Source organism: Pantherophis guttatus, chromosome 2 (genome assembly GCF_059756535.1).
Source record: "Pantherophis guttatus breed Tessera chromosome 2, ASM5975653v1, whole genome shotgun sequence".
NCBI lineage: Eukaryota > Metazoa > Chordata > Lepidosauria > Squamata > Colubridae > Pantherophis > Pantherophis guttatus.
The window spans coordinates 222,607,294-222,633,692 of NC_142064.1; the positions used below are offsets into that span (position 1 = coordinate 222,607,294).

At 39.6% G+C, this 26,399-nt stretch overlaps 1 protein-coding gene across 4 annotated transcripts in view; it reads left to right on the plus strand.

Moving 5' to 3' along the window:
* COL7A1 (collagen type VII alpha 1 chain) overlaps nt 1-26,399 on the plus strand; it is a 125,072-nt gene that overhangs the window by 36,125 nt on the left and 62,548 nt on the right. For all 4 annotated transcript variants that reach the window (XM_034431483.3, XM_034431482.3, XM_087883725.1 and 1 more), the window contains exons 27-58: nt 306-439; nt 1,382-1,508; nt 1,753-1,896; nt 2,520-2,689; nt 4,238-4,273; nt 5,565-5,591; nt 5,699-5,743; nt 7,154-7,246; nt 8,690-8,761; nt 9,491-9,526; nt 9,607-9,651; nt 11,252-11,320; nt 11,795-11,890; nt 12,608-12,634; nt 13,295-13,351; nt 13,636-13,698; nt 14,381-14,440; nt 16,663-16,698; nt 17,130-17,174; nt 17,634-17,669; nt 19,123-19,167; nt 20,081-20,116; nt 20,760-20,795; nt 21,117-21,149; nt 21,420-21,491; nt 22,123-22,182; nt 22,589-22,624; nt 23,219-23,299; nt 23,817-23,852; nt 23,944-23,988; nt 25,690-25,761; nt 25,851-25,895. In XM_034431483.3, coding sequence (XP_034287374.2) covers nt 306-439; nt 1,382-1,508; nt 1,753-1,896; nt 2,520-2,689; nt 4,238-4,273; nt 5,565-5,591; nt 5,699-5,743; nt 7,154-7,246; nt 8,690-8,761; nt 9,491-9,526; nt 9,607-9,651; nt 11,252-11,320; nt 11,795-11,890; nt 12,608-12,634; nt 13,295-13,351; nt 13,636-13,698; nt 14,381-14,440; nt 16,663-16,698; nt 17,130-17,174; nt 17,634-17,669; nt 19,123-19,167; nt 20,081-20,116; nt 20,760-20,795; nt 21,117-21,149; nt 21,420-21,491; nt 22,123-22,182; nt 22,589-22,624; nt 23,219-23,299; nt 23,817-23,852; nt 23,944-23,988; nt 25,690-25,761; nt 25,851-25,895 — 2,015 coding nt within the window. The remainder of the gene's footprint in view (nt 1-305; nt 440-1,381; nt 1,509-1,752; nt 1,897-2,519; nt 2,690-4,237; nt 4,274-5,564; nt 5,592-5,698; nt 5,744-7,153; nt 7,247-8,689; nt 8,762-9,490; nt 9,527-9,606; nt 9,652-11,251; nt 11,321-11,794; nt 11,891-12,607; nt 12,635-13,294; nt 13,352-13,635; nt 13,699-14,380; nt 14,441-16,662; nt 16,699-17,129; nt 17,175-17,633; nt 17,670-19,122; nt 19,168-20,080; nt 20,117-20,759; nt 20,796-21,116; nt 21,150-21,419; nt 21,492-22,122; nt 22,183-22,588; nt 22,625-23,218; nt 23,300-23,816; nt 23,853-23,943; nt 23,989-25,689; nt 25,762-25,850; nt 25,896-26,399) is intronic.

The following is a 26,399-nucleotide window of genomic DNA, read 5'->3' on the forward strand; positions in this document are numbered from 1 at the left end:
AGAGAGATTATATGGTACTCCCTTGGTTCAATGTTGTTTGAGTAGATTTAGCTAGATCTTTCAGTTTCATATGGCAAGCCATTTGGAACAAATGTTTTAAAATATTGCAATATTTAAAAATAAAATAGAATTGATTTAGAAAGGTTCCGGTTGAGAATTACAAGCAGCTACACAGGAAGTTAAATCTCTTCAGTTATTATTTGCATTTGGGGTGGGGGTAGAGGAAGGGAAAATCAGACCTTTAGTTTATATTCCCAATCCATTTGATGCCATTCTGACTCTTTCTGAAACATTCCACCCTGCAGTCTGTCCAGATGCCCAGCGTGATGTCATTTTTCTTGTACATACAACTCGAGACAAAGCCTTCAATGCAGAGGTTGTGCAGAGCTTCCTCTCCAACATTATATCCATTCTTCATCCAGGCCCTGAAACTACCCGGGTAATCTACATCATCAAGATTTTGCAGTGCTTTTGTTCTTGTTTGATTCACATGCACAAAGACATTGAGAGTTATTTTAATTGGGTGAAGTGAACCCAATTATAACCTTGTTGATTTTCATTCTATCATTGCAAATCTATAGTTTTGTCAGTAAGGTGACAAAAGATAAAATTTGATAAAGATATGTTCTGTAACCTCCATGTGGTGGTGTTTTATTTGGCCATCCAAATAGCTGTGAATCAAAACTTTGATCCTGCAGGGATATGACAGGGATGGGATCCAGTTCTGGGATGAAACATTGGGATTCAGAGAGAAAGGAGAGAAGAATACTGAGCAATTACAAAAAAGATACTTGAGTTTCTGGGAAGGTAGTAAGCATGAGAAAGAAGCTCAAAACTGCATCACCTTCATTGTAATAGTATAATTTGAAGTAGATTGGGGGTTTGGTGCAGGGGTGAAATCCAGCAGGTTCTGAGAGGTTCTGGAGAACCGGTAGCGGAAATTTTGAGTAATTCGGAGAACCGGCAAATACCACCTCTGGCTGGTTCCAGAGTGGTGTGGGAATGGAGGTTTTGCAATATCCTTCCCACAGGAGTGGGGTGGGAATGGAGATTTTGCAGTATCCTTCCTCTGCCACGCCCACCAAACTACACCATGCCCACCAAGCCACGCCCACAGAACCAATAGTAAAAAAATTTGGATTTCACCACTGGTTTGGTGGGCTTTCACATTTCTGGTGCAGTAGCCTAATTGCATTAAAATACATTCCAAGGTTACTAGCAACTCTTGTTTCCTAATCTTGCCTATCTTAGACAGCTGAGAAGTAAATGAATATCACTCCTGGTTTCTCTCTGTTCCTAAAATGGGGAATTTGGCTGCATGCTACTTCATCTTTAGATTCTGCTTTTATCGCATTTCTTTTTTCTCTTCTGCCTACTCCAGGTGGGCATTGCAATGTACAGCTATCGAGGCCTCCCTTTACTCCTGCTTAATCGTTCCAATGACTTAGCAAGTGTCCTGCAGCACATTCGCTCACTGCGCTATGAGGAACCTAGAGGCAATGCCATAGGTAAGGAGTCACCCATTCCTTTGATTCAAGAAACAGGGAGGGAGCTGTTAGTTCCTTGTTCAAAGAACTCAGCAGGAAGAGAAAGAAGCAATCCTGTTTCTTTTGAAATTCTACCTGTGACCATGATGTCAATATTCACAGAAATTGCTGATGAAAACTTGAAATGAGCAATATATCACTAGTGCTCTTACTACAGTGTGTGTGTTTCTCTGGATGCATATCTGTTGTTACTTTTTCTATGAAGGAGCAGCCATTAATTTTGTGAAGAGCTACATGCTGAGCCCCACTGCAGGGCGAAGATCTGGCGTTCCAGGAACCTTAGTGATATTGGCAGATGGGTCATCCAGTGATGATGCCACTGGGCCGGCCAGGGAAATCAAAGCTGCTGGTAAGTCATCTATCCCTCATGTCTGGAATGCAACAAACATAAGAGAAGCATTTCTTGTAGCTGCTGCTCTCTAACAAGAATCTTCCTATAGTTTCCAGATGCTTTTCAAGAGCAGCCTCTTATAGAATGCATTGCAGTAGTCCAATAGGGAAGTGACAAAGGTATGAGTGTCTATAGAGATTCTCAGTCATCCAGGTCAGGGTTGTCCCAAAGGTGCTTTTTCAAGAGGCAACTGGACTTTCTGGTTTTTCTTTGAAGAAGTTTTGCTTCTCATCCAAGAAGCTTCTTCAGCTCTGAAGAATTAATCAGAGCTGAAGAAGCTTCTTGGATGAGAAGCGAAACATCTTCAAAGAAAAACCAGAAAGTCCAGTTGCCTCTTGAAAAAGCAACTTTGGGTTCTAACTGAGCAGTCTGTCATTTGACTGGGCTGAAAAAATAGGATCCCCCCTCCAGGTATCTTTTAAGTTGCTTTGGTACACTTTGAGTAGCCCTGGCTGAAATTTACCTTTAGAATATCAGCTGAGCTACTTGTGTCCTTAGTTTCTTCACCTGGACTGCACAATCTCCAATGAATAATTAACATGGAGGATCTCTTCTAAGTTTCCCTTTTGTGGACCTTGCAGGAATCCAGATTCTAGCAGTGGGGATGGAAGGAGCCGATCGTGAACAACTGCGTCGCCTTGTAACCAGTGAAGAATCACGTAACGTTTTCTTTGTGCGAGACTCAAACAGCCTGTCAGAGGTGGAAATGGGGCTTGCCAGTGCCCTCTGCAGATCATCCATGGTAGATGGGGTAAGGCACTGCTCATGCAGCAGAGGAAATAATTGCCTGCAGTTTTCCTAGCAATAGATCCAGCGGTGGAGAAGGTAAATGAGACAATTGGTATGGAAAAGCAATGGCCTCTGGCATTCAGATAGCAATCATGCTATAGAAGAAATGTTGAAGGAGGAAAGCACAATGGCTTTCTATGCTTTGCATTATGTCCAGAATTTCTTCTACAAGATGAAAATAGATAGATATACAACAAGTGGAATTCCTGCTTTGTATAATAACCTTTACCTTTGATCCAGTTACTGTGCATATCAGGGGTGTCAAACTCAGTTTCATTGAGGGCTGCATCAGGGTTGTGTTTGACCTTGAGAGGCCAGAGTGGGTGTGGCCAGTTTGACATCATTTGTGTCTGGGGCACCCGAGCGCTCTGCCAGAGAAATCGGGCTCCCGAGCTTCGTTTTTGACTGCTACAGCCTCCTGCAACCCTCTGCCAGCGAAAACGGAGCTCAGGAGGGCTGCACGCGGCCCTCCCAAGGTCCATTTTCACCGACAGAGGCACCACGGGCAAGTTTTTCACTGTTTCCAGGGCAGCCCTGTGGGCCAAATCTAAGCACCCCGTGGGCTGGAAACAGCCCCTGGGCCTTGAGTTTGACATTACTGGTGCATATCATGTCCTGCCAAAGTGTAAAAAGTACTTTACCACTGTCCTGCTCCCTGTAGTTTCTGATGAAGCAACTTTCTCTTCGCCTCTTCACAATTGCACTAAACAGGTGGCTTATCAAGGTCACTTATCAAGGCTTACTGACCACTCCAATCCACTCATCTGATCGGTCATCTTCAGATTAGCAGGGACTCCCTTTCAAAAGCAACCATAGTAGTCAGGGTGGTGGTATACCGAGACAGGATTAAAACCTCCCTATATGCCTTACCTTTCCTTGATAAAGTTTTCTTGCCACCTATGGTAATAGGGACTTAGTTAAAATGAGCTGTGCACAGAAAGGTTTTAGTCTTTTTTTTCCCTCTAGTCCTCCTGAAGATCCATGTGTGAGAGAAAGGAAATGGATCTGGTGGATGTGTCTGTTTTGTACTGGAGCCCTTAAAGAATTCAGCAAGAGACTTTGTGGTCTTCCCTGCCCCCAAAAAACCAGTTTCTTTTATATTTCCATGAACTCCAAAATACAATATTACTTAGCGCATGACCTGAGTCTAAAGCCAAGCCTCTAACACCGTGATGGTGAGCCTGTGGCACACAGAGCCCATTCTGCGGGCATGTGAGCCATCGCCCCAGTTCAGTCTCACCATGCGTGTGCGTGCGCCTCCCACTGGCCAGCTGGTTTTCGGATCTCTGCCGCTCCTGTGGGGGGGAGGGGGGTGGCGGGTAGCAGGCAGGGGAGGATGCATGCATGGGGCGCATGCAGGGGGCGTGCACACATTGCATTATGGGTGTGTGCGTGCACTCATCTTTGACACGTGACAACAAAAAGGTTAGCCATCACTGCTCTAACATGTAAATGTTTGCATTGTAACTATCTTAACACTCACCTTTTTATTCTTTGGGATTTTTTTCAGTCTAGACCAGACGTCTGTACTGTGCAGTGCCCTAAGGTAAGTCACTGACAATTATGCTTCACAAGATTTCTACTCATAAACAGTATTTGTTCTCTCAGGTGGCAAAGGAAAGATGAAGATTAAAAACCAAGAAAAAAAAGTCAGGGTCATTTGTAAAAATGGGAGAAATTCCTCTTATGGCCAGGTTGCCCCAACTTGTTTTATTTATGCAGTATTATTAAAAGAATATTTTTAAAATATTTTTTTAAAAAGAATATTCTATGGTTAAGACTATTTATTGAACACTAACTATTTTCAATAATGTGTAAACTGCCAGGATTTTACTAGGGCAGCTTGTAATAGATTGCAATGTGACCAAATAACATTCTAAATGATTAAAATATTAAATATAGCAATTAAAGTATGACATTAAATCTATAATGTAATAAAAGTGGCAGTAAGAGAGAATATCCATTCAAAATTGACACATGCTATTTTCCATACCTCATCCTGAAAATGCACCTGAAACAGGACCTCCAAAAATGATCTCAGGTTATGGGCAGAAATAGGAAAAAATATTCCACCAGATATTGCAATCTTGAACTATGTAAAGCTTTAGAAATTAATACCAACACTTTGAATTCACTTTTAGGGCCACAGCATCAATAAAATCTCCAATCTGTCTCAAATTCCCAATATAAAATACAAGCACTAAACTTTTGTTCTAAAATATAGACATGCCTGAAAAGAAAAAGAACTTTTAACAGTTATTCACAATTCCTCCCCATGGTATTATTAGAAGATTACTCAAACCTCATAAACTTAAAAGTAAAGCAGAGAATAAAGTGGTCCTTGTCTTCATTAAAATCCATAATGGTTTCCTGTGAAATGCAATCCTCTATTGCATCTCCCCTTTTGGTGTCTCATTGCCTTAAAAGTGTCTCACAACCTGGATGTTGACATCATCTGACCTTTAGAGGTCTTAAGGGGAGGGTGAGATGTTAATGTATTTTTCTTTATTACTGTAATTAATGTAGTGTAGTGTAGAAAGAATCCAATTCTAATAGATACTCAAAAAGAGCTAAAGGAAAACATAGCTACTCAACCAAGGAAACTTAAATGGGCCAATCTAGATAAGAGGAAAAGAGAAGGACATCAGGGAAGATTGCTTTTCTAAATTGGTTCAGTAGCATCTTCTTTCTGTAGCATGATCGCCAAACTCTCTTTGGTAGCTGGGGAAGAGAGATATAGACTTCCCACATATTCCTATTTTAAAACAATTAATTAAATATATTTGAGGTATCTGAAGTTCATATAATCAAGCCTACTATTGTATCTTTTCCTACAGGGTGAGAAGGGTGAGCCAGGTGAGCCTGTGAGTATCTGAGATTTATTGTAGAAGGAGGTATTTCGGATTCTTTTAAGGGAAAAATATAGATCATTCCTTGGGAATTGACCATTTATCTATCAATAATTTTGCAGGGACAGAGAGGACAAGTGGGAAATCCTGGCCCTTCTGGAAATCCGGTAATGTTTGGCCTTCTTGAGAACAAGTCTAACATGTGATATGGAGGAGGTTTGGTCCTGTTTCTTGAGCTCTCTTAGTTTGATTTGACTCTTTTGTCGGGGGCAACAAACATGATTAAAATCATTGGCAGAACCTCTTTCAGAATTTCAAAGAGTTTCTATTTCATTCAAATCACCAGAAGCCTTAAATAAAGTAAGTTTTTTAAAAAATTGAGATTAGTTAGATGATTTAATAATTTATTTAATCTCACTGGTTCAACATTTATCACAGAGGAAAGATTTGAAGACTCCAAAACATTACAAGATAATAAAACTGGAAAGAGCTCTTGAAATAATAGTTAGCTTTCTAGAAATTTCTGGCCTACTCCATTTCCTCAAACTCCTTTGCAGTTAATTTGTCTTTCATCAAACCATGTATAAACCAATGGCTGCAGAAGTCTTTTTTCCAAGGCTAAATGTTTCCAAATTACATGATTTTTCAAGGAGGATTTTTGAGTTGATTGTGTTGCTATCCAAGAACATATTTTTTTAGTTCCATTCCGTATCATCCTTAGGCAGAGTCTCTGTTACTTTATATTTAGAGACAATGGTATTTGTACGTTATACATTATGTATAATGTTGGTGCATTATGTTATACCATTTCTTTAAAAAAAACACCAATTTTTTTTCATATCCATTTGCTTTTACAAATAGGACATATACATCTGATAAAATGGGATTTAACATTACCTAAAATGGAACAGTCCTGAAACATATATGAACATACCTATAGTCTCCTATAGGAAATCAATCTCTCTGTATATATGAGATAGATAGACAGACAGACAGACAGACAGACAGACAGACAGACAGACAGACAGACATAGAGATACAAACACACAAACAAAACTCTGAAATTTCTTCTGAACAGATTGATTGGAAATTTCAGTCCTTCTTTGAAGTCATTCTTTATCAGAATCTGTGTTCATACATTCGCCATTTGGAGTGTTAATCAGAAAATCAAAGAAATCTATGGGTATTGTATATAACCTCCCCACAACACAGAATAATCTTCCTAAATCTTAGAGGCCTGTTATGAGAGATGTGAAAAAATAATTTAATTTAGCAGCCAATAATTATGATATTTAAAATGATAGTCATTTCAATGCCAAGAAACTACAGAGCACATAGAAGAGGGATTTTGCTGTAAGAATATTGTCTCACTTATCTGATCACAAGCAAACTGAATTAATTAATTAAATTTTGGACCCCCCCTTCACCTTCTCCCCTTGAGATTCGTACTGCTGCTGTTCCTTCATTTTATAAAAGGATATATCCATGAAGGATATGGGGAACTAAGTAAAGGAATCCAGCTATAAGAAATAGAGTGTACCCAATTATAAAACAAAATGATTATTTTTTCCCCCTAGGGACGCAATGGGATCCCAGGTCCTCCAGGTCCAGTGGGACCTCGGGGTCCCCCAGGTGACACTATTGAGAGGCGGGGTGAAAAAGGAGAGAGGGTGAGTTCTCACAGCACAAATGTACAGTAGCCTGAATGAAAGAGATGAATTTTACAGACTTTCCTCTTTAAAAGGAGAAACTTTCCTTGATCCTCTTCTCTATCATCCTTTATCAAGTTTTGCATCAACAATCAGTGAATTCCATTATATGCATTTTATCCATTTTAAGCTTAAGAGTACCTCTACTGATAAACCATTTTTGAAGCTTTCTGCCTTCTCTTATAATGTGTGGTGTAGTTCTCTTGCCTGAGTCATCTGGAATTATCTCTTCTGAAATTCTCTCTCTCTTTGCTGTTCATCTGCGTCTGCTTGGGGACAAAGTGGTTTGGATCTCATTGGTGGCTTGGTGAGTAGCAGTCTTCCATTATGTGAAGAGTGGCATTTTTGGTTGCAGCCATAGATTAATTTTCTTAGAGGAACTCCAGTTGCAATCAGGTTTATTTTACAGATTTGGTGTAAATCTGGGACCTGAATCAGATTGGTGTGCTATAAAGTCTATGTCTTCTGTTTTTGGGTCCTAAGAACTAAACAATTATTGGAATGATAGGTGTTGGTTATGCTTGCTGCAAATCTTCTAACATATTTCTATATTTCTCTGAAACAAGAAATTTTGGATTAATGAAGATGATCCACAAACAAAAACAGCTTTGAATTTACTGTACCCTAACCCTTCGTGTCTGTGTCTTTAATACTTCCAATTACAGTTGAAGGCTTACGTGACTAAATTTACATTAACTTAAGTAAACTTTTAGAGGAAAATGAGAAGACGAAGCTGCAACACATTTTTCTGACGTATTAACTTTCTGTTTGTAATATTGCTTTTATATAAGAAAGCCTTCAATTGTGAGTCCCTGCCCAAAGTATGAAGTTATAGCATATAGCACTGAAACAGGAGTAGCTTTATGGGAATTAGAACCCATTTGCCATGTGATGACATTATGACTTGATGACATTAAACCAAATTTGGTAAGCATATACATAAATATAAAATACATTCTACAGTAAGTTGGAGGAAAGTTATAACTCTGTAAAGATTTGTTAAGCCATTATTTGATAATGGATATGAGTCAAGTTCTGAATTGTGAACCCAATTTTCCAGCCTTCTATGGGGATGCATTGTGCAAATAATGTAAATTTCATGCTTGTAATATTTTGCATACTGATACAAAATGGCATCAGTAAATAATTTGTGTTGTATGCTCAACTACATTGATGTACCTGACATTTTGGCATCGTCATCATTTTCATTAGATATCTTTGCAACCGTCTCCTATCTGGCCCATTCTGGATTTGTTCAACTCTTATCTTCAGATCACATGATGAAGACAGTTGGAATTTAGAGAAAGCTGAAATCCTATCTGTGTTTTCATAGCTGTGCTTTTGATTCTTAAATGTAAATAATTTCTGCAAAGATGTGTCCTTAATGTTTCTATTTTCTTCTAGGGATTTTCAGGAGCAGATGGAACACCAGGGAATCCTGGTCTTCCTGGCAGCCCAGGTTCTCCTGGTCAGCCGGTAATTAACCTTTTTAACATTTTGCCATGTATAGTTGCATACAAACACATTCCTATATGTCCCTAATGCTTTGCTGTAATTGTGATAGTGCCTGCCACCATAAGTTGGAACTTTTGAAATACATACTTTTTTTACTGAACAATTTTTTCTTCATGGTCACAGTGAAGCATGCAGTTTTGTTCTTAAGCAGAAATAAAACTTTCTAGAACTGAAAGGTGGTTGTGAAGCCTTATGTAGTTAAGCATTTTGGTTTGACATAGTATTGTGACTTCTCCACCAGTACAACTCTGTACTATTTTAAAGGTGGTGCAAGTGCAAAAATTCAAGCCCCATTCATCGTTCTGATGAATCGAGTGCCAAAAAGAAAGAAAAAAGGATATGAATCTCTGCTTGGGACAGAAAAATATACTGGTGCCGAACACAAAGGCAAGGAGCCTCTGGTTTTATGAGTGTTTCTGCCCATCTGTACATTATATTGGTCCCCCATTTGTGTAATTCCCCAAGATCACAATGTAGATCTGGTGATTTACCTATAACTGAGATACTTCATGTACCCAGTTCTAAGTTCATGTTCTAACCATATTGAATGCTAGCCTATTTTATTTAGATCTAGGATTTATTTTCAAATGTATTGCTTTATCTTACTCTTCACCTCTCTTTTCTTATTCCCACCATAGGAAAACAAGTCCTATTCAATTTTTTTCCCCTTCTCTCCACTTCTCTTCATAGGGCAGCCCTGGCCTTCCTGGTCTCAGAGGAAACCAAGTAAGTAAAGATAATATTTGCCATTAAACTCTTTGTTTCCAAGTGAAGAGCCATTTACTCCTTATCTTTTTGCCTTTCAGGGGGAGCGTGGGCTAATTGGGCCAAGAGGAGAGAAAGGTGAGCCGGTAAGTGGATCTTTGAGAGTTTGACTGGGAAAAGGATCATATAGAGCAATGTTGGTGAACCTTTTCGGCACCAAGTGCCGAAACGGGAGCTTGTGCGCACACGTGCCAGAAACCAGAAGATCAGCCACCTGGTGCGCATGTGTGTGCCGGGTGGCTGCTCTTCCGGTTTCCAGCGCATGCCCCCTGCCCACCTGGTCTTCTGGTTTCTGGCACACATGCATGCACGAAAACCAGCTGGTTGTACGCATGCACGTGCCGGAAACTGGAAGAGTAGCCGCCCGGCTTGCATATGCACACCGGGCGGCTGTTCTTCCAGTTTCCGGTGTTCCCGCATGTGTGAAGACCAGGTGGCCGGCGCACCAGAACCCGGAAGAACAACGAGCAACGGCTCGTGTGCCCAGAGAGTTGGCTCTGCGTGCCATTGGTTTGCCATCATTGATATAGAGTTTATTTGTTGTGGTAGGATATGTAACATTTCCATGTAATGTATACCCTAGCCCAGCAACCTTAAACACTCAAAGAGCCATTTGGACTCGTTTCCTACAGAAAAGAAAACACCAGGAGCCACAAAATCATTTTGACATCTAAAATGAAGATAATACTGCATATATCATTTTTTTACCTTTATGCTATGTATAAAAAAACTATAGCGTGTTGCATTTATGAAATCAATGAACTGCTACAGAGAAAACAAATTTTTATTTCTGCATGCAACAAAAACATTTTGAACTCTGAAAAAAAAAGGATGGGCTGAGAAGCTCAATAAATCACGTGCTGGCGGGTGTCGCACATTGGCTGTTGTGACGCATATTTTGAGTGACGGAGCCACAGCAGAGGGATGAAAGAGCCACATGTGGCTCCAGAGCCGCAGGTTGCAGACCCCTGCCCTAGCTTCTCTGGTCACTCCTCCTAAGCAGTACTACAGCATCAAAGTTGCTGATATGGAATCCTAATGATAAAAAGGGAGCATCTGTCTGAAAGTAACAGTTGTTCTGCCATCATAACTTCAGAATGGAGATAATTACCTGGCGATGATTACACTCAAATGGGAATAAATGTGGGTGAGCAGAAGAAAGAAAGCTGAGAATACTTTACACACTCAGCTGAAATCTCCCATCAGAAAGGCTTCATCAAAAAGCAAATAGAGAGCTTTGCTTTTATCAACACATCTCTGTTTACAACCTGATATTTCACTGATATTGGTTTTCATACAAATTATCACATTTAATCTAAACAAAACTGTGTGACTCTGATCCCTCATTTGGGAGTTCTCTAAAATACAGAGCGCACCTATCTACTCTTAGCTCCAACCCTCTTATATTTAAAAAAATCTCATTTTTATTGTAAAGCGATTAACAGTAGTAGGCTGTTAGAGTTTCTGCACCATCCCATCTAATTTCTCTTTTTCATGCAATTCTTCTGTTAACACTCAGCATAAGGAAAAGTCCTGGTAAATATCAACTGTGAGTCACACTTTGTGATCTCTTCAGTTTATGCTTATAAAGATATTTCCATGCTCCTCTTGACATCCTAGATAGGTTCTTGTTTAATTCCTAAACTGTACTATGATAAGATAACATTAAACTTTTGTCTTGGTCAGGGGGAGCCTGGAATACCATTGAATGGAGGAAGAGGCCTTCCTGGCCTAAAGGGAGAGCCTGGCAATCCAGTAAGTAACACCCTACAGCAGGGGTCTCCAATCTTGGCAACTTTAAGACTTGTGGACTTCAACTCCCAGAATTCCTCAGCCAACTTTGCCCTATAGGCAAATAGGAGGGAGATGGAAGAAAAAGAAACTGAAAACAGGATTCCCATGGAAATGGATGGGTGGGGGGGAGGAACTATCTTAACCTTCATGAGGTCCTCATGTATGTGTCATTTGCCACACAGAAATATTTCTTTACAGCATCCTATGGCTATTTCACCACTTTGGTCTCACTTTGAAACATGCGCAGCAATCCTATGGATATTTACTTCGTCATAAATCCCACTGTTTTCCCTTCATGTTTCACTTCCGTAGATGTGTGTATGTGTTGCATACCTAACTTGATGTGTTGCAGGCCTAACTTTATACCTGCTCCTTTGGCTGAGTACCAAAGGGAAGCCAGTTCTTACTAAGTGTCTTTTTTCTTTCTGTCTGAAGGGAAGCCCAGGAATTCCAGGCCTCCGGGGTCTTGTAGGGGATCCTGGGCTACCAGGACCTCGTGGGCCAGCAGGGCCTGCTGGCATTTCTATCAAGGTACAACTTCCTCTCCTTGCAGTGATTGTCTACTTTAACAATTGAAACTATCCATGCTCATTTCTGAATATGAAGTCAAGCTATGCAGTCCCATCTGTATGCTCATAAAGTCCCTTTGTGCACCTGCCTTCAAGTCCATTAATAGTGCCCTGTTAGCAAACTGGCAAAGTAGCAACTATCACCCTTGTCTTTAACCTTCCTTCTCCTTCTTGAACAGGTATGCAATACCTCTGGAATTGGCCTCCATACGATTCATAGAGTTACAGTGCTTATTTTTAAACAGGTGTTCTGACTTAACTGAAGGCATTTTGAAACAGGAACATTTCTCCTATGTCGGGATACTTCCAGTAAACTTGGAACTGCTTCATATGTCTCCCAATCCCATATATTGCTTTTCACTACATCCATGTCCATTATCTTCATGTGTAAGGTGATAGACAGTTGAACAACCAAGTGTCAATAATTTTGGAAACTTAAGAAAATAATAATAGACCCTGACTCTATTATATAACAAGAATAACTTGGTTTAGACTATATCTGAAGCATATCTTTTTGTCATACTTTTTGCATAAACTTTAAAATTACATATTCACTGTATTGTATAGTCTGTATTGTATAGTCACTATTTCCTCTTACCCAATATTTGTGCTTTCTCACAATTTGTTTCTCTGCTGAGCCTAATGGATATGCTTACATATACTATAATTTTATTTACAGGGCGAGAAGGGCGACCGAGGTGAGCGAGTAAGTGATCCTTCCTTTTCCCTGCCTGCTCTGCTTTTGCTGAGAAATCAGTCAGTAATTCAGTTGCTAAACAGCCATATAATAGACCAACAAGGACTTCCAGTCAGAATGTAAGATTCATTTCTCTGTCCTGACTTCCTGGGAGGAAGTTCCCCAAAAATCTGGAAATGTTACTTCTAAGTAAATGTGACAGAACAGCGCTACTCTGAGTGAAAGTGAGCATGAAGAGTGCAGTGTGCTTCAGGAAAGCAACAAAAGGAAACAAAGAGTCGTAGTAACTTTGGTTTTGGGGTATCTGTGAGCACATTTGGAGCGATGCAAAGTTCCCAAATTAACAGCTGTGAGGGATTTGGCCAGGCACAAAATATATAAAAACCCTGTTCACAGTCCTCTTTATGTAAGTCTGTCTTCTCTTCTGGATGCTTCGCCCTTTTCACTCTGCTCCACCCTCCTGCTTCTTCTATGGTTCCCTCCCTGGGTATTCCCCCCCCCCCGCCACCTTCTAGTAGATTTTTCTCTCCTGCTACTTTTTTCCTCTATCCCTTTAGGATTTGGTTCCTTCTTTCTTTGCATTCCTGTACCCTTTTAATGTGCTTTATTTCATTTATGTGAAATTGGAGAAATGCAGAGATCCAGAGCTCACCTTTACTTTCTTCCTAGGGCCCTCCTGGATCAGGAGGTGCTGGGGATGTGGTCACAGGAGAACCTGGTATTCCAGTGAGTACATTCTTTGCCATGTTTTAGCTTTGGGACTATAGGACAACATTTAGGCAAAGGTGGGATTTATGAATGTAGATATTATTAATACTTGAGAAATTTGTTGGAGAACATTTGTAAAACTTAAAGTCTAGAAAATAATAATATGTCTGAAACAAAAGTATTGTCATAAGAGAGGACATCTGAATCTCCTAAAAAAATGAACAAAACCAGTAAATGACTGCTTAATTGTAAAGAATTAAAATTTGGTCTTTTGTGTTTACTTCTGTTTCCTTACTCCCCAGGGTATTCCTGGAGATCCTGGGCCCAGGGGACCTCCTGGAACTCCTGGACAAAAAGGTGATAAGGTAAGATAAGGATCTGTTCACTGACTGAAAGGGTGAATGGAGCCTAGATTAACCAAATGCTCCATTTGTTTTTGGGTTTTTTTGGAGGGGGAGGGGATTGAATACCATTCAAAATTCTAGATAGAAGCCTTCTACTGTATATTGCTGCTTCTGATTAGAAGTAGTCCTCAACTTACGATCAGATTTGAGCCTGGAATTGTGGTTGTAAGTTGTTGTGGTCATAAATTGAAGCATCATGAGATCAGACCCAATTTTTTGACTTGGTTTTTTTCCCACCCATTGGGTGGTTTTTTGCCCAAAATTGGAAATACATGCTGGAAACTTGCAAAAAATATTGCAAGGCAGTTCAGATGACTGTGTGACACTGCAAATGGACGTAAAGGTGAGCCGGTTGCAAAGTGCCCAAAATATGATCACATGACGATAGGGGTGTGTGGCTGTCATAACTTTGAAAACAGGTTGTAAGTAACTCTGAGGAGTCCATCGTAACTTTGAATGGCTATTAAGCATTTGGCATTAGTCAAGGACTACCTGCAGAGGTTGTGTAACTGAGTGTATGAATCCAGAATTGTGCTGATAAAATTAATTTGATCTGGAATTCTGTAGAGTTCACTTCCTGCTTTTAACCAGCAAACTTCCTTAAGTTTATAATGAATGGTCACTGCTTTGCTTTATGTTAAAGGGAGATGGAGAAGAAGGTTTTCCTGGACTGCCTGGACGTACTGGAGACCCTGGAGATCGGGTGAGATTTTAGAGAAAAACATTCTCTCTTCATGTTTTTAAGAGCCTATCAAGCAGAAACTATTTCAACTTAAACGAGTAAACTGGGCTGGTCTTGTACTGCCTAGTTATTAATATTTATGTGAAAAATTATTGAATGTAATCAGAAACTTTGAAATCAAATTCCATCAGTATGTGCATGATGCTCAATAATATTGCTTCTTGCCATTTAAGTTCAAGAAAGCAGCTAGGGTCCTTATGGGTTATCAAAGTATATTATAATAAGCACAGACTAAGACCAGCTTAGTCTTAACAGGAAATAAAATTAAAGGATGGAAATTTAGCCCTATCCAAATGTGATTTCAAACTCTGAAAATAGGTATGCATTGTGAGAGTGCTCTTTGATCCTCAACTTGCACAATTGTACTATTCATGACTATTTCTGAACAAATTAGAATTGGCCTTAAGTATTCATGTCTCATGTCATAGATCAAGATTGAAACACTTCAAGGCATTGTAAATGGGACTATCCTAAAATTTTGTGTTGTTTCATATCAGGACAATATTAAAGATCTGAATGTTATACACACATACATATGTGTGTGGGTGCGGGGGCGTATATGTGCATGTATTCATTCATTCATTCATTCATTCATTCATTCATTCATGATTAAATTAAGTTATTGAGTCTAATCTTTAAAATCCAAAAATATTCATTACCTAAATTACTGAGAGATATCTTTCTTGTTATGAATTTGTCCTGCTCTTAAAATCCTGCCTGAGAAGTTTTCTTAAAGATATCCTCTGCTTTCAGGAGCCCAACTGTTTGGCTATGTGGGAAGCTCCCTAGATAATAATAGTACATTATCATAAGATCAATGTAGGACAACCCTTTTTTCCACATAGCCAAACCGCAGCTACTTGGAGACAAAGCAGGTTTATTCAACATGATTTTTTAAAAGGGCTGGATGGAGAGAACATCCAAGGACAGAAATTAAAATCCCGTATTCTTCAGTTCAAAATCAGTAACTTGAATGAGTTATTAATCAGTGTCTTCTAGGTGATTCTATTAGTACATATTCCGTATAGGATTGTATAACAGAAAATGATCCTGGGTTATGGATTCATATAGGTTTTGATTTGGACATGTCCTTTGCTTAATGGAATGGTCTGGTTAGCAGTGACGAGAAGGCATGATACATCCATATATTTCCTTTTGTAGTTGCATTTGGCTCTTTAGCAAGTGCTACAAGTAGCTGATGAGTTAGAAAAGGGAGCTAGGTTTGGCAAGATCGAAGTAAGTAGAGAGAAGGGAAGACAAAAGATAAGATGGGTGGATGAGATACAGCAAATCATTGAATATTTTTGGAGATTGATTGATTGATTGATTGATTGATTGATTGAATATGTACCATCAAATTGACTCCTACCAGTAATGGCCACACAGATTTTCTACCCATGTGGTCTCCCAAAGGTGCTTTTTTCAAGAGGCAACTGGACGTTTTGGTTTTTCTTTGAAGACGTTTTGCTTCTAATTCAAGAAGCTCTGAAGCCATGTGGTGATTTTCTAAGTAAAAATACAGGTGTGGCTAACGTACTCCTGAGCAATATAAATTTATCTCTTTGTCATTGTCACAAAAGTGATCATCTGCTTCCAGCATCTTTCTATATCACTGCTGCCCAATATAAGTGTCTGCTAAACTATGCATTCAACTGTTCTCAGATTTAACACAGATTACAAACAATGAGCAAATTTAAATTAATTTAGCCTTAATTTTAGGGTACTTCCAACTTTTGGTTGTTCTGGTAATTTTTCAACAAAAGCAATTTCCTATCTTTTAAAATATTTCTAATCCAATCAAAGATGCACTTTAATTTTTCAGCATTTTTCCATGGCTGGTAATATAGTGATGAACAACATGAGTCATTTCCTTATGTTGCACTCATTTGTCTGCATTAATAAATATTAATTGTTTGATTATATATTATGTTTTACCTTTTGTTTGCTGCCCAAAATTCCATTAGTGGGTAGGTGGCTATATAAACTTTAACAAATTTATTAACAAATTAAATAATAATATGGACAGTAAACCAATACCAAAACTCACTATTACTGTACATTGTTTTTCCCATTTTTTAAATAATTTAATTTAAAAATGAATAGCTAAATTGGTCCCAAGAGAACAATATGCATTAAATTGCTCATAATCCCCCAAACAAAAATGTTCTTACTATTGTCTTTAGGGCCCCAGAGGACCTCCAGGTGAACCTGGGATCAAGGTAAGTGTTGCTCAAATGCCAATGCTGCATTTAGACTTGGAAGACTAAGCCCATACCACACTTCTAAATAAGAAAGGTGACCACAACTGTTGATGTCACTAATATTTATACTGAATGATAAGCATTGTTCACACAGATCTTCTGCCTGTATGGGCAGTGGGCAGTTATATTCATTTCGTTTTTACTTTTGATAATACACATTTCTGGGGAAATTTTCTGCAGAAGGTTCAGCCTAATGCACTGATAAGGGGAGCTGTTCGTTTGTTTGTTTGTTTGTTTCTTTCATAGGAAATTGATTTGGATGGGATTAGAGAGTCCTTACAAATAAATCTTTAATTTTACACCTATGGTTTTTGTCCCTTCATGAATTATTTGTACCTGTTGATGCTTCCAATACCTGATTTTGGTATTCCCCCCCCCCCCTGTAATAGGGAGACCGTGGTCTGCCTGGTGCACTTGGGCCATCAGCAGAGAAGGTAAGATTTGGGTGGAGCAATGCTGTGAATGAAATTCCTGTTCATGATGGAAGATTGCATGCAAGTGGTTTGGATCGAATTTTCAAATCAAGGGCTAACTTGTATGTGTGTGAATTACATAATTTGATTTTTCTAATTTCTTATATAACAATTCATGGCCTGTTAATGTAGTTACCATCATTTTACAGTGAAGTCGAATGCACTAGTGGCATCCAGACAGATTTTTATGTGTTCTCTGAAATTTTTATGAACTAGAGTGCCTAGAATGTAATTTAGGATTTCTCTTCAGATCCATCTTTAATATAAAAAACGGTTTCGTTTGTATTCAGAATTTTTCTGATGGAGCAAAATAGGAGAATATAAAGCTCAATAAAGTCATTGCTGTGGTATGTTTTTTATGGAAATAAAATGCATTTTGCCTACATTTTACCTTTTGCAAAAATTTCTTTACTCTTCTAGGGAGACCGTGGATTGCCTGGTCCTGAAGGAGAGAAGGTATATATATATTCATTCTGAATTGACCATTATATCAAAAGAAAAGTTCCTGGGGATTTTACTCCGCTGGTCATTGCCAAATATAGGGGGTAATGCTGATCTCTGTTTCAAGGCCATTGAGCCAGTAGTGTCTATTTCAGTGGTCATGTGGCCAGCATGATGTCACAGATCACTGTTACCTTTCCAAAGTGGTACCTATTTATCTACTTGCATTTGCATGCTTTCGAACTGCTAGGTTAGCAGGAGCTGGGGCAAGGATGGGAACTTCCGGCATCCTGATATAGCCAGCTGACGCCATCGCTGGCTATTGGGGGCGAATCACTCGCCCCCACGGAGAGGGCTCGTAACTTGGGTCCTCCTGGACGCACGGCTGTCTTTAGAAGATCATTTGACGGCCGTGGCCAGGGGGGCTTTTTATCAGGTCCGCCTGATATGCCAGTTACGCCCCTTTCTAGATCGGGACTCCATACGCACAGTCACTCAGGCACTCATCACTTCCCGCCTGGACTACTGCAACGCTCTCTACATGGGGCTCTCCCTGGGGTGCACCCGGAGGCTCCAGCTGGTCCAGAACGCGGCCACGCGGGGGATTATGGGGGCGACGAGGCGCTCCCATGTGACACCTCTCCTGCGCGAGCTGCACTGGCTCCCGGTGGTCTTCCGGGTGCGCTTCAAGGTGTTGGTGACCACCTTTAAAGCGCTCCATGGCTTAGGGCCGGGGTACTTACGAGACCGCCTTCTGCCACCAATAGCCTCCTACCGGCCAGTACGCTCGCACAGAATGGGCCTCCTCAGGGTGCCGTCCACCAGACAATGTCAGCTGGCGACTCCCAGGGGGAGAGCCTTCTCTGTGGCGGCGCCCACCCCCTCGAACAACCTCCCCCCAGAGATACGTACAATAACAGACCTCCGGATTTTTCGTTGGGCCCTGAAAACCCATTTATTTCAACTAGCTGGGCTGGCTTGAGTTAAATTTTAAATTGATTTTAAATTGGGTTGTTTTAATTTACGGCCAAAATATTTAATTATTTTAAACTGCTTTTAAATTTTGTATGTTCTGTTTTTTACTTTGGCTGTTCACCGCCCTGAGTCCTATTTGGAGAAGGGCGGTATAGAAATAGGAGTAAATAAATAAATAAATAAATAAATAAATAAATAAATAAACTCACCCCATCATATCACATGGCATTCAGGTCTCAAATCTGGACTGCCAGCTCTCCAGCCAAACCATTGAGTCACTGCACTGTCCCATATTATATCAAGGAATAACCTAATCCAATAGTAATTTGGATAGGTTTCTCTGGAAAAAACAGTATGGCCTAATGGCTAAAAATTAAGATTTGAACTAAGAAAGTTTTGCTTCTAAGTCTAAATTATCTGCCAGGTTTGTTCAGATGATAAAATTAGGAATATTTCACATAAACTACATGTTTACAGTACTTTTTCATTTTAGGGAGAACAAGGTCCCTCAGGCCGTCCTGGTCCATCTGGCAGAGATGTAAGTGTAGGAGTTTTTTTAATCTCAATATCTCATAATGCTGTAAAATCTAGACATAAATCAACAGTTTGTATTTCTGGGAGACAGAAGCGTTGATTGAGTTTTGGTCTTATTGGTGAAATATTGTCTATCTGGGAACAATTCTCCTCCTCCTATCTCTCTTTTTGAGTGCAATAGTTCAAAGATGATTTGGTGAGTCCAAAAAGAAGCAACTTGAGGAAAGGTTAGAGAAAGGATAAAACATGTTGAATTGTGTCTTGAATTTTCTGTACTAAAAATTGACTTTATTCTTTGGAATGAGGGGATCTATTGGACAATTGCAAATGATGGTGAAATATCATGAGTTGTAATGGAGAAGTAAAAAACAGACATGTTTTTTTTTTCTGCACACTTATTTTTTCTCCCAGAGTCTTCAAGCATGTTTTGCCTTTTCAGAGCATGTGGGGACCTAGAATGCCTTCCAAAAGGAATCAGTGATTGTAGGGAGGGTTGACAAACTTCCTACTTTATATTTCTCCACTTCATCCTCCTCTTTTCCATTTGTTGCAGCTTCTCAGTAGAAATTTAGGTTTCTTGATCTAGGTTTATCTGAAACCTGAAAATTCAAGGCCAAACCAAAAAGAATTATTTCCCATCATAAGTGACACTCAAAAAGTAATCTTAATGCTGCAGTTCAGTTATGCAATAATAAAAATATATATTTTTATCACTTTGAATCCTCTCATTACTAAGGTACACTTTTTCCTGCCTGTGTAATCCTCCAAAATAAGGACTCTTCTTAATGTTGGCCAATAATTCACCTTTATTCCCATAACTGACTTCAAGAACTCCTCCTGTTACTGCTGCCTAGCATGAGATCCATGGTTATTCTGAATAATAACTCTTCCCCCCCCTTTTTTTTAAAAAAAAATAGGGCTTACAAGGACCACCTGGGCCTCGAGGAGAACAAGTAAGGATCTTAGACCTATGGCAAATGCTCTAATTTATATTGGAAATATGCTTACACAGCAGGGCTCTTGAATCTGAAAGGAATTAGTAATGTAACCTGCCATTCCCATTTATGTAAGAACAGTATTAATAGTTGAATCCTTGCATTGCTTTTGACTGTTTCTCCTTACATTAATACTAATTTCCAGTTCTTACTACTATGAAATTGGCTCAGATTTGATCATTTGGAATATTGGAAAACTTATCTGGTGAGCCACAAATTTGTGTAGGTCTGACCTATAGAGCTCTGAATGGCTGGCGTGTATCTCTGGTGAAAACAGTTGACAATGCACTCATGTATCCAGAGCTTACTGAAATGCAAATTAACATGAGAAGTGGCCTGTTCCCACACAACAATATAATATACAATGGGCTGAATGAAATTTTACTCTCAGATTCTTAGGAGTCCAGTTTATTGATCATAACTCCCAGTAAAACTAAGATGTGGTCTTATAATGAGCGAAGGGAGTGAAGATGCAGTGCTTTGCCTGATGATTATGAGGTTATAAAGTTATCAGTGGAGATCAATAGTGGTAAAACCTTATGATAAGACTTAAACAATTTGGGCTGCCCTAACATGTTTCCTGTGTCATTTTCTGCCATAGGGAGAGAGAGGAGAGCCTGGTATACCCGGTCTGCCGGTAAGTGCCCCATTGTAATCAGCCATCATAAATATCATAAACAGCTAGAGTGGGTAAAACACCTTTCATCTTCATTCTAGTTTTCTCTTTTTCTTTTTCTGGTTGCTTAATGCCTGGTCTAGAAAAGACTATATTTGTTCTTCATCTGACCAAGTCAGCTATGGAGAACTTCATTATCCATCCGTCCTGGCATAGTTACGTTCATAATTGTATAAATGTTCATGCTATCCTATCCATTAGGAAGTGCCTTTTTGCAAGTTTGCATTTCTGGAATATGATCTGAAAAGGTCTCAGCAGTTATCTTTTTTATATTTCTTCTAGGCATCCAGCATTTCTGGAATCAAAGGAGATAAGGTAACTGCACAGGAACAAATCTCTTGTTACAGATGTAAGAAATACACAGAGTAGTGTATTTTATTTTAATTTATATTAGTTGTAGCAGGGAAGTTGACTTAAAGAAACTATTTCACGAGACTATTGTGGCTCTCTTTTTCCAGTAGTTTCATTTTGTAATTTGATTTAATAAGAAAAAGCAATGCTCAACTTAAATGTATCACATGGGAAGTAGGAATACTGTCATGCCAATATGGAACATTGATGTTGTGATTGTTTTCCTGTTTTCAGGGAGAAAGAGGCATTATAGGACCTGAAGGTCCACCTGGACTTAGAGGAGATGCTGGGGACAAAGGAGAACGTGTGAGTATTCAAGGTTATGATGAGATATCATAATACATTGATTATGATAATGCAGCCCGATAAAACGATCAATGTAACCCTGAGATAAGGTGGGCAGCCAATTAATTTTATAAATAAATTAAATAAATAAATAAAGTTGATTTTTTTTTCCCCTGCTGAACAGTAAACTGGGATGTTGATTGCTTCGATTTCTGCCAAGGCTTGTTTTCACTTTTAGATATAGCCTGATATTACCTTATAGGACTATCTGCCTTGGAGAGCAAAAGTGAGGACCAGGCTAAGATGGCTGTGAAAGTTACTGTTGGCTTCATTATTAGAATGGGATGATGGTTCTTCTTTGATAGAAGTGGAGAATATATTTCTTCTTTCCAAATATGGCTCTTCAGAGTCTCACCATTTCATCAGATCTTTCACCAGACATATTTCAATTCATTGATGAATACCCCCCCAAATACTCTTTGTGATTCAATTTCTTTTCATTACAGAACATTTTCCAAATCTTCTCAATATTTATGAAGCTGATCTTAAAGATAATACCTTATTCATAATGATGGATATGAATATTCATATATGAATATATGACAATCTTTTAAGTGTTTCTATTCCTTTTTTTTAATTTTTTTTTATTCAGGGACCTCCTGGTCTTAGTGTCCCTGGCCTACCCGGCCCAAAAGGAGAACAAGGAGAAAATGTGAGTCCTAAATTCATGCCATCTTTAAAGCTCTGTTTTTCTCCCTTTTTTCATTCAGACAGAAAAGGAATCCCTGTAAAATAGACCACTAGACTCCCTAGTTGCATTTCAATTTAATGAGCTGACATCAGTGCAATACTTTGGCTCCTAGCTCCATCATGTCTAATAAAAGAAGGCTCAAGTATCACTTCTCTTTGTAGAAATAGTAGATACAGGCCTAATCTGTTTGTGCATTCACTACAGAATGCAGAGCAATGTATGTATTCTTGCAGCCACTAATAGGTAATAAAACTCTGCTTTTTTTCATGGAATATTTATTAGTCCTTGTGCAACAACCTTCCTTATGCAGTTTTCCTGACTTAATCATTTGAACCATAATAATTATCCGTTTTCTTTTTTCTTTCAGGGACTCACAGGACTGGCTGGCAAAATTGGCCCAAAGGTGATTATTGGGCATTGGAGGAAGGGAGGAAAAGGATGTTGATTTGGGTTCTGGGATAGGTGGGTGGATTTTACATGGGTATGGTAATGATACATAATCAGTCTTGGGTAGGTGGACAATTTGGGAGTGTTCTTCAAGTTGTTGTTAACGGAAAGGCACAGTTTTTAGCAGCAGCAAGACACATTACACTCAGCTATAGATCTGGTTGAATGCATTGGGTTACCTTCAGCTTAGACTTTTGATAGACTATTGGAAGGTGTTTTGGTGGGGCTGTTACTATTAGATAGTAATTAGATAGTAATCAAAGTGGGAGTAGAAGGTTTCTCAGCTTATTTTTCTGAATGTTAGTCATTAGACTTAGTTTGCTTCAGAATTTTGCTGTATTTAGTTTATTCCCCCCCACTTGGCTCAGTGGCTAAGAGTGGCTCAGTGGCTAAGACACTGAGCTTGTCAATCAGAAAGATCGGCAGTTCGGTAGTTCGAATCCCTAGTATAGGTCTCCTGCGTGAGGAGGGGATTGGGCTAGATGACCTTCAAGGTCCCTTCCAATTCTGTTACCTGTGTTACCCTCCTTGGGATGGTTCACTTCCTTAGGGTGATCCAGGAGAGCCAGGGGAGAGAGGAGAGTCAGGAAGACCAGGTCCTGCAGGACCAACCGGCCCACGAGGAAAAGAGGTAAGGAACAACTCTACCTTTTCTTGGATTTGATATCTAGGCAACATAAATATTCATTTCTAAACTCATACTGTCCTCTATATTTTTTAACTGTTACATCAGTAGTACTGTAGCTGTAAACAGTCTTCAGTTAGAATGGTGATCCAATGGATTCATTATAAATCTTATTGCCTCACATAACTGATTGAGAGTACCTCAATCATGTCTAATAGCAGAACTGGTAAAGCTGCAAGGACACGACTTCCATAGAAACCTTTAAAAGAGTGCCATCACAATATTAGCACATCATCTTTGAGCATCACATCACTAGTGATCTCAAAACTGGATTAATTTCTTCTCAGGTCACCAGAAGATATACTCTTCCAATCTAACTTGTTTAGCAGAACTTAATTCCTGGAAGGCCAGGTTCATTTTCATAGGCGTACACGATTGCAAAGCTAGGACACTAAGTATATTCAAACACCGAGTGTATAATAGAAGCAATGGTAAGATATAATCTTTCTGCTGTGGATTTTAGGGTGAAAGAGGTGATAAAGGAGAGGAAGGAATCTCTGTAAGTAATTGTCTCAACTTATTTATTATCCACTCTGATGCTACTATTTATTTTATTTTATTTTATTTACTGCATTTTCTTTTTTCCATAGGGTGAGCCAGGCCTATCTGGGAAACCTGGAGAGAAAGGTCCACGGGTAAGTATCACAACCCAAGAGATTCTGTTAAAATGAGAAAAGGAAGTATAAGCAGTGTTGTAAATTCCCAGAGGTTGGATAGCATTGCATTGCTTCAGTGCATGGGGCTGCCTTTGGAGGCCATTTGGAAATGATATTTTTGAACTGATTATGTATCTGAGTTTATGAGTTCAAATATCAAACTTAATATTTTATGTATTAAACTGCCAGGCATCTTTTCAGTTTGGCAGTAAAGTAAATGACTTTTTGTTGTTGTTGCCTGAGCCTGAGCCTGAGCCTGAGCCTGAAACTAAAGAATGCTTTCCTCCTCTAAAGTTTTTGTCTGCATCTAGCTTGAAAGGGTGCTGGTATCAGCAGTGTGCAAGACTTGTTTGCATCAGCAGTATGGATTGACATTGCTCACAGGGGCTAAACCTGTAGACCAGTGGTGGGTTGCTACCGGTTCTCCCCAGTTCTTGCGAACCGGTAGTGGAAATTTTGAGTAGTTCGGAGAATCATTAAATACCACCTCTGCCTGGCTCTGCCCTCAATCTATTTGCTGCCTCCCGAGTCCCAGCTGATCAGCTAGAAGGAAAAAATCAGGGTTCACTTGACAAAGAAGAGAGAGAGAGAAAAAAAAGCAAGACACCGTAGCTTTAAATTGAGAAGCCAAGAAGCCTCCCAACTGATAGGCTAGAACCGATCCGCTCCTTGTAAACCACTCGGCGGTGGTAGATTGGCAATTAAGGCCAAGCTACCTGAAAGCAGTTTCCGATCCTCTCCGTGGTGGCAGAGCGGCAAAAAACTGTTTAAACTCTTGCCAGTGCGCTTCAAAGGGTCGCCCTACAGCTGATCAGCGGTAAAAGGCAGTGTGGTGGTAGACTAGTGCGCTCCAAAAACAAATGGGTATACCGGTGTACTCAAAAAACAAATAGGTAGACCAGAACGCTCCAAAAACAAATGAGTAGACCGATACGCTCTGCAAGCAGTTAAAAGCCTGGTAGACCAGTACCTCTGCTAAATCCTAAAGAATTGTTTAGTCAAAAAACTCACAGTGACTCTGAGATAATCGAACAGACAATGGCTGAAAGCCAGATCTGCTAGAGATGTTTCTCTCAGGCCGACTGAGTCGAAAGTGAGCCTGAGAGGAAGAAACAAGGGGCGTGGTCAAAAAACTATGACTCCCCTTGACGTGAGTGACATTGAGTTGACCACGCCTACCCAGTCACATGACCATCAAGCCATGCCCACAAAATAAACCACACCCACAGAACCGGTAGTAAAAAAAATTAGAACCCACTCTTGCTGTAGACTGTCAGGTGCAAAGTATCAGGGCCATACCTTAAGTTGCCGTTCGAAAAAGATTTATTGCTCAAGCCTATACACAGGAATTCAGTCAACTCACAGTCAATACTAAATTGGTACTACATAAGAGTTAATAGAATTTGGAGTGTGTGTGTGAACTTGGATTGTATGTGGCAATGCAATGATGCCAGATTGATTACTCTCTTAACTCCACCACATGGCTCTGCTTCTTCTTCTCCTATATAGACTGACAGTTTATTATAATCTACTAGTCCCACAATCTTGTATAAAGTTTGATTATTTTCTAGCATTATTTTTTCAAGCCCCATCCTTGACTAGCCAATTCCAAAAAAGATGTCTCCATGTATGAAATTATCTGATTCTATAGGTTCTTCATTTCTATTTTTTATTTCACAGGGTCCGCCAGGCATCAGAGGCCTTCCTGGTGAGAAGGGAGACCAGGGAGACCCAGGTGAAGATGGGAGAAACGTAAGAGCTCATTCCCATTTTCAAGTGTCATTGCAGAGTTTGACTGCTGAACATTGTCCAGTTTACAAAAATATTCTTTTCTTTTACAGGGCAGCCCTGGACCATCAGGGTCAAAGGGTGATCGAGGGAGTCCCGTAAGTCACCATGCCACTTTCAAGGAACCTTTTTCTTACTCAAGTTTGTTCTTCCCAGTCTAAATCTACTATTTGGTTTCCAGGTTGCTATATATTGAAACTGACCACAAATATAGAACCAGCCTATTCTTGAGGGTAGTGTCTGTTTTCCTCTTAACCAGGTTGCAAGGACTGAAGCTACAAGTTGGGAGCAAGTGATTCCTAGGCAAAAAAGGACAGTTTGATAATAATAATATTTAAACAGGTATAAAGAATAGACCTGCAAATTGAGAAGATGTTTCGCTCAAAAGCACAAAGCCCCTCTGCATCCATCCTTGAAAACATGAAATACAAGGGCAAGAATTCATTTCTGTTAGGCAAAGTAAAGCTTTGTGGACCTCAAAGCATATCTCTCAGATGCCCACCCCCTGCTGAGAAACCCCAGGCTCCAAGTACCCATCCAGAGTGCAGGAGTTGAGAGCATGAAAGAGGAAAACATATGGTCACACACATACTTCTTCTCTA